Here is a 15,209-nt window from a genome sequence, read left to right as displayed (position 1 = left end):
GGTCAGCATGGACAGCAGCAAAGAGAGTCAATAAAGGGCAGACAGGGTGTTCCTCAAAGACAGCACCAGCATAGCAGTCAACATCCTGAATCTGGGCATCAGGAGCCCTCCACTTCAGGCTCTGGAAGACCTCCAAGAAGGTCTCCCAACCAGCCTGATATCAGTGAAGGTGAGGAGCACTCAGAAAGTTCACAGAGGCACAGAATATCCTCCCATGGTCAGCATGGACAGCAGCAAAGAGAGTTCATTCAGGGAAGACTTCGAAGTCCTCAAAGGCATTCTCAGTTTAGTCATAGAGTATCACATAGTACTCATTGGCAGTCAAGGGATAGTATTATACAACAATCAAATAGAGGACGTGGCTCTTCTGGGAGAAAGAGTTTTAGTTCTTCCAGTAGCAGAAATCAGTCTGATTCTAGTCAACATTGGAGACATGGCAGCTATGGTAGGGAAGAATATGATTATGGAGAGTCAGGATATGGACCTTCTGGAGGCATTAGAAAAAGCAGAAATTCCAGTCTTTGTTGGTCTGAAAGAATCACAAATACAGAAGTGTCACCAGATGGACAGTCCTTCTCTCTATCTGACCATGGAAGATCAAATGGAATTAAAGGAATTGAAGGTCTAGATCTCAAACATAGAGAGTCATACACAGGTTCTAGGCAGCCAGTTGATTACTATAATCTATTTGAATCTAATACACCTAGAAATGCAGTTTCTAGTCCTAGCCATTCTGTAGTCCAACCTGAACATTCAAATTTTAGTAATGTTAAATATAGATACAGTAACAATGAAAATGAAGAAACTACTCAAAGCCAGCCAGTGGACCAGACTGGTTCTAACTATAGTCCATATATATCATTTCAGGAATATTCAGAATACAATTCAATTGGAAGTCAATCTGGATTCAACACAAATGATAGCCAAGTGTGTAGCCATATCCAGTCAGGTGATAGCTACCAGCTGTCAAGTGACAGCAAAAAGAGCAATCAAAGACATTTTTCCAACAACTCTGTTCACAGTTTATTCTGTATGGGAACTGAAGAGTATGAATATTTACCAAGTGCAACCATAGTGGGTGAAGGAAGACTAGGGCAGGAGTCAGGATATAAGCTTTCAGGGAGAATCAGAAATTGTAATCAGTTTGTAGATGACAAGAAGACAGGAGCCAGAAGTTACCATGAAATGGGGGGAATGAATTCAAGTTCTGCTTACTTAGAGAGCAACACTCCACTATATACATATGTCCAAGAACAAAGATACTCTTACTTTGATTGAGAAGCCAGTAATAAGCATGATAAAGCAAGTTAAGAACTAAACCAAGGAATAAAGGGGATGCTTTGTAAGACAATAAAATGTTTAATATGATTCCTTATTCTGGCAGTAGGTGGTATATTCTTTCATATTAATTGTATTACTAAATTTAATGTTGTTTGGTGCAAGATATTTTTGTAGGACTCTAAAGTCACTGATCTTCTTGGATAAAAGAAATTAAATGAAATAAGTAAAAGTATTGGAACTATATTCAGAAGTACACAATCAAAGTGTATATGATTTTGGTGTTTGGGATTTAAAATTAACATTTAAAACTTCTCTGAGACAAGAATTTGGGGTTTCCTCATACTGTTTTAATTCATGATAAAAATTTTATCCAAGAAGCAAAGGTCATAGCTTAAAAGTCATGATTTTTCTAGTAATGGTATAACATATTACATGTCCTGGACAAAGAATTTGATTTTTTCCTGGGTGGAGATTCAGAATATTTTCATCTTTTGTGTTACCATTAAAATTCTTTTACTCTTAAACTTATTGTCATGATTTCTTAGATACAGAAACCAGAAAATTGTATTGGATTATAATTGACAATAAACTTTTCATTTGAACATTTTTTCATTTTTTATCTGTACAGACATTACTGCACTTTTCTTCTACCTCTGTGCAACTAGCAACAGTAAAACACTCAGATGCTAACAGTACAGAGTCAAAGGAAAGAAAAAAATCAACCATATTTAGTCATTTTCTCCTTTAAATTATTGTCCAGATAATTTACAGAAAGACTTTCCATTGCATTCACTGGAGATACTTTAATTAATTATTATCAACTCAGCCAATATTAAATATTGTTCCTTTAGGCTATTCCTAATATACTCTGCACTCTGAGAGTAAGATTCATGTGCTATAGACTCTCTCTGTCAAATACATGAATAGAGATATCTATATCAGTAGAAGTCATGGAACCCCTACATTATCTATAGAATAAAAGCAATCAATACATTCTGGACTAAAAGAAGAAAATTCATGAAGTTGTTGTGAATAGTAAGAAAACTCAGAAAAATACACAAGCTATTAACTTCAGCAGAAAGTTTATTACTACTGTTATGCCAATGATAATTTTTAGAATGTCAAAACTAGTTAAGGGTTTAAAATTTTTCTCCCCAGTTCACAGTTACAAAGAAAAGCCCAAACAGAGCATGCTCAGTAAAAGAGCATCTATTTTCTAGATAGAATTTTATGTTCCATTCTTCTTCTTTACCCCTAATTCAAACTGTTTTCTTGATCTTCCTTATGAATTCAAACTGAGGAGAATTTCCTGGGTGATTTTATAAAGCCACTAACCCTGATGTTTCAAAATGGTGGAACAGAGGTACCATACCATCACCTCTTCTGCAAGGAGAAACAAAATCAGTAGATAAATTAGATATATTATAAGGAAAACATAGTGGAACATTGTAAGAACCAGAGATATGGGCCAGAATCATACTGAGAAATGGATTCTGGCATCTGCCACCCATAGCTCCACAACTCCAGAGGAGTCACCTTTAGGTTGTACCTTTTCATGGTAACAGTGAGAGTCCTACCAAACTCTACCTTTATGGATGTGGGCAATCTATCTACTGGAATATTCCACAGTGTTCATAGAGCTTTACCTAGATAATAAACTAAAATCCACACAATCAAAATATAAGATGACACACAAACTCAATGAAAGATGAAGATGATTCAACCATTTCAATGGATGAAGAAAAAACATACAATAAATTCAAAATCCCTTCATGATAAAAAAACTTCCAAACAAATTAACTATGGAATTATTATAACTCAACAAATATACACTATGTTTAACAAACCCACAATGAGCATCAAATAATAAAAAGATCTAAGAACAAGAACAACACAAGGAAGTCCACTTCACCATTATTAAACACTAGTAGAATGTAGGCTCAGATATTTTTCAATCAACTACTTTATTTAAGGTTCTTAAACAACTCTACCTCCCTTCTAATCACCCCCCCCCCATCTTAGGTAGGAGATTAGTAGGCAGTAGAACTCTTTTTTTTAAATTCTCTATTAATTACACTTTATTCACTTTGTATCCCCCATGTGGTTCCTCCCTCCTCCTGTCCCAATTCCTCCCCTTCTCCACCCTCTGCATGCATGCCCCTCCCCAAGTCCACTGATAGGGGAGGTCTTCTTTTCCTTCCTTCTGATCCTAGTCAATTAGGTCTCATCAGGAGTGGCTGCATTGTCTTATTCTGTGGCCTGGTAAGGCTGCTTCTCCCTCAGGGGAAGGTGATCAAAGAGAAGGCCAATCAGTTCATGTCAGAGACAGTCCCTGTTCCTACTACAATGGAACCCACTTGGATACTGAACTGCCATGGGCTACATCTATGCAGGGGTCTTAGGTTATCTCCATGCATAGGCCTTGGTTGGAGTATCAGAATCAGGAAAGACCCCTGTGCTCAGATATTTTGGTTCTGTTGCTCTCCTTGTGGAGTTCCTGTCCTCTCCAGATCTTACTGCTTCCCACTTCTTTCCTAAGATTCCCTGAACTCTATCCAAAAGTTGTCCATAAGTTTCAGCATCTGCATTGATACTCTGCAGGGCAGAGCCTTTCAAAGGTCCTCTGTGTCAGGCTCCTGACTTGTTCCCTCTTTTCTCCTTGTAGAACTCTTTTAGCTACTTCCTGAAGATTAGGGTCCTTGGGTTCTTTGAGAATATAACAATCTCAGTTGTCTGGATACTAGCAGTCCAATCAAATAGCAAAGCAGCAAACCACAGCAGCAGCAGCAAACAGCAAACAACAGCAACAGCCGTGGTGCTACTAAGCAAAGTGGCTAGACTCTGCCCCAACAGCACAAGTCCACTGAATCAGCAAAACTCTGAGAAAGCAGCAAGAAAAGTTCTCTGCCAGCAAAGTGATATGAAATGTTGCAAAGAACTGAAATGCAAAAAGTTTTGTCTCACTGTCTGTTTATCCCTTCTCAGATTCCACACAGGGAAAGCTAGCAAAAACAAGCCCGTCACACAAGATAGTTTCCAGCTAACAATCATCATGTGACCCCCTCACAGGGGTGTTTTCAAGGAGAATTGTTTCCCAAGGGGAGGTACATTCCCACATCCCATACTTGGGACCAAAACAAAAAAACATATTCACGTGACACAACTGAGTTTCCAAAGAAGCCAGAAACTTCCACTCCAGTAGAAATTTTAGCCAGGGTGGTTAAGCAAGGGACAGAATGGGTCTAGAGAGATGTTTCAGCAGTTAAAATCTGCACTGTCTTTCTAGAGGACCAGAGTTCAGTACCCAGAACCCATACTGGCTGGCTCACAACCCTGCAATTCCAGCCCTGGGGGATATGACACCTTTTTAGCCTCTGGGGACACCTGCATTCACAAGCATATATCAACACACTGACACACATATATAAATACTTATTCATTGCTAGTAGGAGTGCAAATGGTGCTGCCACTATGTAAATCATATGCTTGTTCCTCAGAATGCTGAGAATTACACACCTCAAGATCAAGCTATCCAACTGTTAGGCATATACCTGAAGACTTAAAATCTTACCACATCCATGTTTACTTCTTATCTAGTCATAATAGCGAGAAATTGGAAGTAACCTGAATGTCCATCAACTGATGACATCTAGTGGATGATGAAAATGCATGCTTTTACACAATAAAATGTTATTCAACTGTTAAAAAATAAAATTTGCAGATAAAAGGATAGAACTAGGAAGAAAATATCCTAAGGGAACCCAGACCCTAAAAGACAAATATTGTATATTTTCTCTTATATGATGATGTTATCTAAAGGCATATATATATGAAGTCACCAAATAATGAAGGACACACTGCTCCAGCTAGACATCTTAATCCGCCAAGTAAATCCTCTGCTGCTGGGAATAGTTTACATTTTGTTCAGTCATTGGCCAAGGAGCCCATGAAAGCACCCCCCCCCTAAACATCACAGCTACTGCCAAGGCTATTGGTTGCTCACTACTATCTGATGGTAAGGCCCTATTGCCAAAGACAACACTTAGGTAGCTCATTCAACAATGGAAATTTGATCGAACATGGAAAAGTTGAGATGTTGCTAATGAGAAACATCACTCCTACTGTTCACGATCCTGGAAGTTACTCTACACATTACCAGAGAAGAAAGGCATCAATATCACCCACTATAAACACTGTGACCTACAACCAAAATGCCTGCAAGACAAACTGGTGTAATTGTGACACATTAAGATGAAACCCGTACTTGACAATGGTAAAGTGTCCAGACAGACAAGACTGAAACCAGGTAGGTACAGGGACTAAGGGAAAACATAAGACTGTTATTCTACTAAGAGGAGATAGAATTAAAATTACGCCCAATAACAAAGTGCTGTGTCAACCCACATCAAAGAAGCATCTTGCAGCAGATGGTTGTTAATACTGAGATGCACAACTAGACAATATGCGAAGAGACTTCAGAGCACTCAGTCCTAAACGGGATCAAGCCACTCTCTTTAAGGCTAAGGGATATACTTGTAAAAGGAGCCCCAAAGACTCTAAGAGTGGTGAATGACTCCAAAGAAACAGTGTCTTTCAGATACAACAGGGCTACCGCACTTAGGAACTCACAGAGACTGAAGCAACACTCACAAGACCTGCACAGATTCAAGCTAGACAAGGTCCCATCCCAAACAAAAAACTATCTGCAATTGATACCTGCTGATAAAGAAAAGTATCACCTTTCTCTTTCTGGGTATATGAACCAACTAGACTCCAGGACAGTGGTTGGCAACAGGAAATTAATTCTATGCTATTTTGTGGGATTTTTTGTTTTATTTTTATTTGCTAGGTATTTCTAGCTTGCCTTTTTCCTATATTGTTTTTGTTTTCAAGACAGGGTTTCTCTGTGTAGCCTTGGATGACCTGGACTTGCTTTGTAGAACAGGTTGGCCTTGAGCTCAAAGTGATCTGTCTACATCTGCCTCCCTGAGTGATATCGCCTGCATTTTGTAATTTTATTTTCTGGTTTTGTTTCTTATTTTGTTTTAATTTTTGTTCCTTTCTTTTGAGACAGAAAAAGAGAAAAGATATAGAGTTTGGTGGGCATGCAGATAGAGGATCTGGGAGGAGTTGGGAGGAGGGAAATATAATCAAAATACATTGTAAGAAAAATTATCATTACAAATTTTAAATTCAAAAGATATCAGAGAGTACATCTGGAGAAGGGCTGTGCAAGGCCAAGTGAAACAAACAAAATGGAGTCATGTAGGAGAGAGAATGTGAAATAAGGTAAATATTAAAAAAGTGGATTATGAATAAGAAGACAGGTGGTCAAATGATTACTGTTTGCAGATAATAAGACTCGACATACTGAACAAACCTAGGGTTCACCAAAAGACTATTAGAACTGATTATTTCAGAAAACTTGCAATTGCAAGTTTATCATACAAAAAGATCTTTAGGTTTTCTACACACCCTTATGTTTTACTAAGAAATCCAAAATACACCTATGAATAAAATTAATTTAAAAAGATAAAGACCTCTACAATGAAAATTTCAAACAGTTTAAATAGAAGGAATCACATTTTGCCCCTCTCCCAATTCCTCCCATATCACCCACCTCCCTAAAAATCAGCCCTATATCCTCTCTCGCTTTTGAAAAAGAAACAAAAATAAAAACAAAACAAGAGACATAGGAGGGGACAAGATGGCAGTGCCAGGAGAACACTGCGTCTGAGGAGCAGGACAACATTTTCCATACAGCGACCAAGAGACTGAACTCTGGACCCTAAAACAACAGCAATCGTGTTTCCCAGGTGAGAGGAAGTGCCCAGGGCGTTGGAATCAGTCGGGTCCACTCTCAGGCCGCCCAGCCAGAACCCAGAAGAGATCCCGGGTTGCACAGGCACTAGGTCGCTGGACCAGAGCCACACGCCTGTGTGTCCCGATCATTTTCCCAGGCTGAACAGTGGGCACAAAAACACCAGAGAGTGGGAGTCCCAGTCACAAGAAAAACCCACGGGGAAGGAAGGCAGTGCGACTAGCCACGGGTCACCCAGTCTTTACCTGGAAAAAGTCTCGAAGACAGCAGGTACAAGCTGCCATCACTGAATTGGGCCCAAGCTGGGAGTACAGAGAGTTTTTGGGCGCCTAGCTCTCTGGCACAGAGCTGTGCACCCCAGGGCAACAGAGACTGGGAGTCCCTGTCGGGAGTAGACCCCACAGGGAAGGAAGGAAATGGGGACCCTAATTAGGTCATCCAGTATATCCCTGGAAAGGGTCCCCCAAACTAGCTGGCAGGCGTGCTAGCTGCCAGACAGAGACCTGCTTTGTACCAACTATTCTTCACAGACAGAACTGTGCACCCCAAGACACCAGAGACTTGGAGAAATCCTCACAGGGAACAAAGAAAAGGGGACTGACTTACGCCACCCAGTATATCCCTGGAAAAGGTCCCTCAGACTGGCCCAACCCAGGGACCTGCTGTGCACCAGATAGCCTGTTGTTACCAGGAGAGCAGTACTCACTCGCCACAGATTACCGCTTGGGTACTGGGGCACAGAGCCCCAACCTCAGACCTACAAAAGCCCGGGATCCCCGAGATCAATCAACGGATACTGCTCCAAGGGGCAACCAATTATCCCTAATTAAACTGACCAAACCACGGGACACACAGGTTACAGCAGCAGCTCACTAAATTCACAGCAAGAAACCCAGAAGCAGGGCAGCTGTCTCCAGGACTTCTCCAGGTGAGAGGAGAGCCCTCTCGACTAACAAGGACCAGAGTTACCACTCAGGTCTCTATGCCTGAGGTGAGCTGTGGCAACTCCTGAAAAACACCAGCCATACAGTGACTATACCCAAGAAGCCAAAGAGGCTTCCTTCAGGAAAAACCATCTTCCTGCCAAGGGGATTCTCTCCACCACAGGATTCTAGGAACCACCAGAAACTAACTCCAAACACTTACGATAGCCTGATGGGTACAGGCCAGTGTAAAAGCTCAACCAACAAAAGACAGAGCAATAAGGCATCTCGAGAACCCAGTTATCCAGGTGCAAGTAGCCCTGGACACCCCAGCATAATTGAAGTTCAAGAAGATGATCTAACATCTATGCTCATGAAGAGGATAACAGAGGAAACAAATAAAATGTGTAAAGACCTAGAGGAAGATAAACTCAAACAGATTATGGCCATCCATAATGAAATAGAGGAAGATAAAAACAAGCAGATTATGGCCATCCATAAAGAAGTAGAGGAAGATAAAGAAAAACAGATTATGACCATCCGTGAAGAAATACAGGAAGTTGCAGCCCAAAAGTTTGTGGCCTTTAGAGAGGAAATACTAAAATCACTGAAAGAAATAAAAGAAACAGAGGATTGTTCAAACAAACAGCTGAAGGAATTGAAGGAAAAACACCTGATCTATGACAAAGATGCCAAAACCATACACTGGAAAAAAGATAGCATCTTCAACAAATGGTGCTGGTCTAACTGGATGTCTACATGTAGAAAAATGCAAATAGATCCATACTTATCACCCTGCACAAAACTAAAGTCCAAGTGGATCAAACACCTCAACATAAAACCAGACACATTAAATCGGTTAGAAGAAAAGGTGGGGAATACCCTAGAACTCTTTGGTACAGGAGACAACGTCCTGAACAGAACACCAACAGCACAGGCTCTGAGAGCAACAATCAATAAATGGGACCTCATGAAAATGAAAAGCTTCTGTAAAGCAAAGGACACCGTCATCAAAACAAAACAACTGCCTACAGATTGGAAAAGAATCTTCACCAACACTTTTTCTGACAGAGGGCTAATATCCAGTATATATAAAGAACTAAAGAAGCTGAAAAGCAGCAAACCAAGTAATCCAATTAAAAAATGGGAAACAGAGCCAAACAGAGAATTCTCTGTAGAGGAATATAGACTGGCAAAGAAATACTTAAAGAAATGCTCAATGTCATTAGCCATCAGGAAAATGCAAATCAAAACAACCCTGAGATTTTCATTTATACCCATCAGAATGGCCAAGATGAAAAATGCAAATGACAACACATGCTGGAGAGGCTGTGGAGAAAGGGGAACCCTCCTCCACTGCTGGTGGGAATGTAAACTCGTACAACCACTCTGGAAATCAATCTGGAACTTTCTCAGACAACTAGAAATAGTGCTTCATCAAGATCCAGCCATACCACTCCTAGGCATATATCCAAAAGGGGTTCAAGAACACAATAAGGACATTTGCTCAACCATGTTTGTAGCAGCTTTATTTGTAATAGCCAGAAGCTGGAAACAGCCCAGATGCCCCTCAACTGAAGAATGGAAGCAGAAATTGTGGTACATCTACACAATGGAATATTACTCTGCAATGAAAAATAAGGAAATCATGAACTTTGCAGGTAAATGGTGGGACCTGAAAAGGATCATCCTCAGTGAGCTGCTCCAGAAGCAGAAACACACACACGGTATATACTCACTCATATAGACATGTAATATAGGATAAACCTACTAAAATCTGTACATCTAAAGAATCAAGACAGAGGACCCTGACTAAAATGCTCAATCCCCATCCCAAAGGCAAAGAGGAAGGACATCAGAAGAAGAACAGGAAACAAGCTAGAAACCCGCCACGGAGGGCCTCTGAAAGGCTCTGCTCTGCAGACTATCAATGCAGATGCTGAGACTTATGGCCAACTGTTGGGCAATGTGCATGGAATCTTATGTAAGAAGTGGAAAATAGTAAGATCTGGAGATGACAGGAACTCCACAAGGAGAGCAACAGAACCAGAAACTTGAACACAAGGGTCTTCCCAGAGACTCCTACTCCAACCAAGTACCATGCATGAAGATAACCTAGAACCCCTGCACAGATGTAGCCCATGGCAGTTTAGTGTCCAAGTGGGTTACATAGTAATGGGAAGAGGGACTGCCTTTGACATAATCTGATTGGCCTGCTCTTTGATTACCTCCCCCTAAGGGGGGAGCAGCCTTACCAGGCCACAGAAGATGACAATGCAGTCACTCCTGATGAGCTCTGATAGACTAAGATCAGAAGAAAGGAGAGGAGAACCTCCCCTATCAGTGGACTTGGGGAGGGGCATACATGAAGGGTTTGGGAGGATAGGATCGGGAGGGGAGGAGGGAGAGGCTTATGGGGGGATACAAAGTTAATAAAGTGTAATTAATAAAAAAAAAAACCAGAATCAAAACCAGAAAGGCAAAAATTAAAAAATTAAAGTTAAGAACGTACTTATACCCACAGATAAGTGTAGTCTACACACTTCTCTGAGAAATCTTCTCTTTGCAACAGAGACTACCATATAACACCACAAGCAATCAATATGCAGAGGTATGGATCCCAGCACCACCAGACACTTCTACAAAACACTCCCATAGCTAAATGTTGGAAATATTGTAGAAGAGAAGACAGGGAGATTTTAAGTCAGAGGATCAGTGGTCTTGCTGTGAGATTGTGTCTCTTAGGAACTTCAAAACTATACCTGTAAAGTCGCAGCAGCATGACTGCCCAAAATGAGAGCTGAACAAGGAGGATACCAATGAATATGCCAGAATGGATGAGGAAAAGTCGTGAGGCCTCAGCCCCACACAAAGAACTACAGGCAACTGAGTGAAACTGGAAGAGGGAATAGCAGAGGTGGTCTTCCTCAAGGAAGAACACTGCAATTATTTGCCCAGTGCCAAACGATCAACCCTAAAGACATAATAAATGTAAAATTATATAAATTTAACAAATTATACTTAAGAATATATATGTATATAGAAATACATATATCCATGCAATAACAATTTCTATAAAAAAGCGACCATAAATTTGAAGAAGAGGAAGGAGAGCTATATGGAAGGGTTTGTAGGGAGGAGAGGAAAGGGAAATGTTGCAATTAAAATATGTCTCAAAAACAAAAATTAAAACATTTTAAAAACATTAAAATGTGAAAATACATCTAATATTCATGAATTAGAAGAATCAAGATTATTAAAATATTAATATTATTCAGTATAATATGGTGATGATTCAATGCTATCACCATAAAATGGCAGTGATATTCTTCATAGAACTAGAAAAAAAAACAAATTATTATGGAAGCACATAGTTTATCTGCAGAAATCAAAGGAAGAAATTGTAAGGGAGGAAGAGAGAAAGGAAGGAGGAAAGGAGAGAGGGATGGATGAAGAAAGGAAGGAAGGAAGAAAAGAAGAAAGTTAGGAAGAAAGGAGACTCAAAAAAGACAATTGAAACCCAGAGATAGTCTAAACAAACAGGAGACCTGGGATCTGCATACCACATTGGCACCACAAAACTTCTCTCTTCCCAGGTTACAACTGTAAAGAAGTGTCCAAGATGCATCTGGAGAAGATTCAAAGAAGCCTAGTGCTTGGCAGTCAAAAGCACCTCCATTTTCCTGTCTCTGGAAGATGCACAAAATATTGACACTGAGTCAAAAGTTAAAGACTCCTGGGGTAAAGTCATCTTTTAAAAGCTCCATTTTTATTTTCTACATAATTAGAAGAGTCAGGACAATAAATGATAAACATTATCCAAAAGAGGGTGTAAGCAGACAGTTGTCTGGGTCCAGTCATGGGGACAACTTCACCGTCTTGTTGGCAGAGTCAAACTAAGTTCATCTTCCCAGGCCCAGGAACCAACTCCTATCCTGCTTCTCCAGATGTTTCTTGTTTGCCTGTTAACCAGTAAATTGTAAACGATGTAACAAGTTGCCTGTGATCTAAGATACATATCATAAATGTATATAACTGATTGCTTAGCATAAGTAAGTGATTACATGCAACTTGCCCTTTCCTTTGCTCCCTTATCATTTTGAGTTATGGACCACATGTTCAGTATGAGGCCTGACCATCAAGGCCCTGAGTCAAGGATCTTGAAATCAGGGGAAGCCACAGTGAAAACTCTGTTTCTCAACCCCTTGTGTTAAAATATAATTGGGCAATGCTACAGCCCACCCTGCTCCCCCTCACTTTATGGTTTCATCCTATAAATATGCCGTTCAACTTTCCTTCAAGGATGCAGATCAGATCCTAAGCTGGCCAACCCCCTGAGTGTTCATAGAATATAGCTTTCATTTTAAGCTTCTGTCTTTGAAGTAAGTTTTCTTGTCTTCTCCCTGAACCCAAAAAAGAGAAAGAAAACGGTTTTGAAAATCACAAAAAAAGGTTGCAAGATAGTTTAAGAGCATGAGAACCAGAAAGGTTATTTAGAAGGAAGTAGGAAACAGCTCAAAGTTGTTTGGTGAGATGATAAAGCCAACACCACAAATACAAAGAAATCTAGGCATCCACGTTGAAAGTAGATCGTCTATCACAGCCTCAGATACACCCACAGTCCCCCTAAGCCTTAAATCCAGTGTTGAGATTTGAGATGACAATGACTTCTCCTGTGTGAAATTACAGAATCAAAGAAAAAAAATTATTTTTGCATTCCCCACATCTCAGAGTGCTTACCTCATTATAGTGTCTGGGTAGGAGCTGGGATGCTTACGGAAGAAACAGAAAAATCTACACAATCCAGAAAACTCTAAATTTAGGGAAATATGGCAATATTCAATAGTCCTCAGAGAACTATTTAGAAAGAAGAGGACCAGTGCAAAGAGGAAAGAGGGTGAAAAGAGGACAAAAATTGGAGAAACATGCATAAAGTACATATGTAGATTGGTTTCTGTAAACTTGATAGAACTACAGTCATCTGGGAAAAAGAAATGTCAACTGGAAAACTGCCTCCACTGTAGGTAAGTGTGCAGGGTATTTGACTGACTGACTGACTGACTGACTGATTGACTGACTGACTGACTGATATAAGAGGACTCAGCCTGGATGGCACCACCCCAGGACCATGTACAAGAAAGTAAGATGACCAAACCGTGGACAGCAAGCCTGTAAGCAGTATTCCTCCATGGTCTCTGCTTCCTACCTCCAGGTTCCTGCTTTGAGTTCTCTTGATGTTAGACTGCATGACCTATAAACCAAATAAATCCTATCCTTCAAAACCACAACTGTCTGGGAGACTCTTATTTGTCCAGTTCTGCAGCCAGCTTGATATGTAACTGTGGGATACCCACCTGGGGACTATAGATGTGTGCTGACCCCGAGGAAATATTTCCTAGAAGATTTTGCCTCAATGATGCTGGTTTCATTATCATAGCTGACTCTTCAGCCTCAGCTAACCATCATCGACTGCTCCCAGAACAAATCTTTCATTTCTACAGAGTCTTAATCCAAAATATCACATAAACAGGCCTGACAGAGTCTTTGCTTCCCTCTGAAACTTCACAAGCCAGGCCTCTATTGTTTATACCACTTCCAACATTCTGATCTTCTAATCGCTCATAACGGTTTACTAATCTCTGAGCATCATTGGCCTTTCCTGGCTAAAAAACACAAAATTCTTCCACAATCTTTTCCCAAACCAACATGGTCAAATCCATCACAGCAATATCTTACTCTCTGGTACTAATTTCTGTCCTAGTTTGCTTGGCTGTTGCTATGATAATACACTGGTGTTGATGATTATTAATATTTAATATTGATTTATCTTTTAGTAAAATAGCAGTCATTCCTAAACCAGCTGTATACCCAAATCACCACACAGAGACTAGGATTTATTTAATTAACCTAGAGTGCAATGCTGGGAAATAATCACTCCATCCTACACCTCCAAGCCTGCATAGCTCCCTCCCATTCAGATATTCCCCTACTATACTTGCTTTTTAGCAATATCTTAGGTCTGGTTCATTTCTCCTGATGTCTCCAGGTCCTCTTCTCTTGGATGTCTCCTCCCACTTGCTTCTTTCTCCTCCCCTCTGGATCAGGATGTCCCACCTTATTCTCAGCATTGGATGTATTATTATTATTTATATTATTATTATTATTATTATTATTGACAATACAGAGAACAAATTGTATCATGTTTACACAAACTTGAGACAAGTGATGCTTATTCTAAGCATGACAATGCAATGTCCAGATTGAAGCCAGATAGTGGGGTAGAGAAATCAGCATTTGAATGAACAAGGGTAAACTGTATACATTCCACAAGAACATTATACTAATACATTGGTCAAAAAAGAAACCTGGAGGAGAAAAGGATTTGCTTGGCTTACAGATTACAGTCCATCATCAAGGAAAGCTTTGGCATGATTCTGAGACAGGAACTGAAGCAGAAACAATGGAGGAATGCTCCTCCCTGGCTTGCTCTCCATGGCTTTCTGAGCTTGCTTTCTTTTTCTTTTCCTTTTTTCTTTTTTTATTTATATTTGTATTAATTACAGTTTATTCACTTTGTTTCCCACCTGTAGCTCCCTCCCTCCTCCCTTCCTAACCCCATCCTCTCTTTTCTCCACCTATGCCCCTCCCCCAGTCCACTCATAGGGGAGGTTTTCTAGCATGATTAACCATATATGAGGTTAACTGTATCATTTCCATACATGTATACAATATACTGTGTTTGTGAGTTTTTGTTAACTTGACACAAAGTAGAGTTAACTGGGAAGAGGGAATTTCAACTGAAAAATTGCTTCTTCCACATTGGTCTATGGACATCTGTGGAGGCTGCTCCTTTTAAAAAAATGGATCAAAATCTTAATGAAATCTGAAATTTTGAAATTATGTGAGGATAACACATAAGAATCACTTAAAGATAGAGGTACAGGCAATGACTCCTGAACAGAACTCTGTGCAAGATGTAATAGTAAGATTTGGCAAATAGGACTACATTGAATTAAAAACCTTCTACATATAAAAGGAAGTAATTTTCAGAAGAAAAAAGCAGCCTATAAAACAGAAGATAACTATTTGTTAACTATTCATAGAGCCATATTAATCACTAAAATATAGAAAGAACTAAAGAAGCTAAAGCCCCCTAAAAGGAAAATCAGTCTAGTCAATAAATA

The 15,209-nt window shown here is 39.9% G+C and overlaps 1 protein-coding gene across 1 annotated transcript in view; it reads left to right on the top strand.

Annotated features, from left to right (window-relative positions):
- The window catches only part of LOC129676358 (filaggrin-2-like), a 15,579-nt gene extending 14,239 nt beyond the window's left edge, over positions 1–1,340 (top strand). The window contains exon 4 of the mRNA XM_055606718.1: positions 7–1,340. Within this exon, the coding sequence (XP_055462693.1) occupies positions 7–1,278 (1,272 nt within the window). The 3' untranslated portion in view covers positions 1,279–1,340. The remainder of the gene's footprint in view (positions 1–6) is intronic.
- The last annotated feature ends 13,869 nt before the right edge of the window (positions 1,341–15,209 follow it).

The sequence above is a fragment of the Psammomys obesus genome, unplaced genomic scaffold (genome assembly GCF_907164565.1).
Source record: "Psammomys obesus unplaced genomic scaffold, mPsaObe1.curated_primary_1811, whole genome shotgun sequence".
Taxonomy (NCBI): Eukaryota; Metazoa; Chordata; class Mammalia; order Rodentia; family Muridae; genus Psammomys; species Psammomys obesus.
This window is presented reverse-complemented; position numbering and strand designations above follow the sequence as displayed.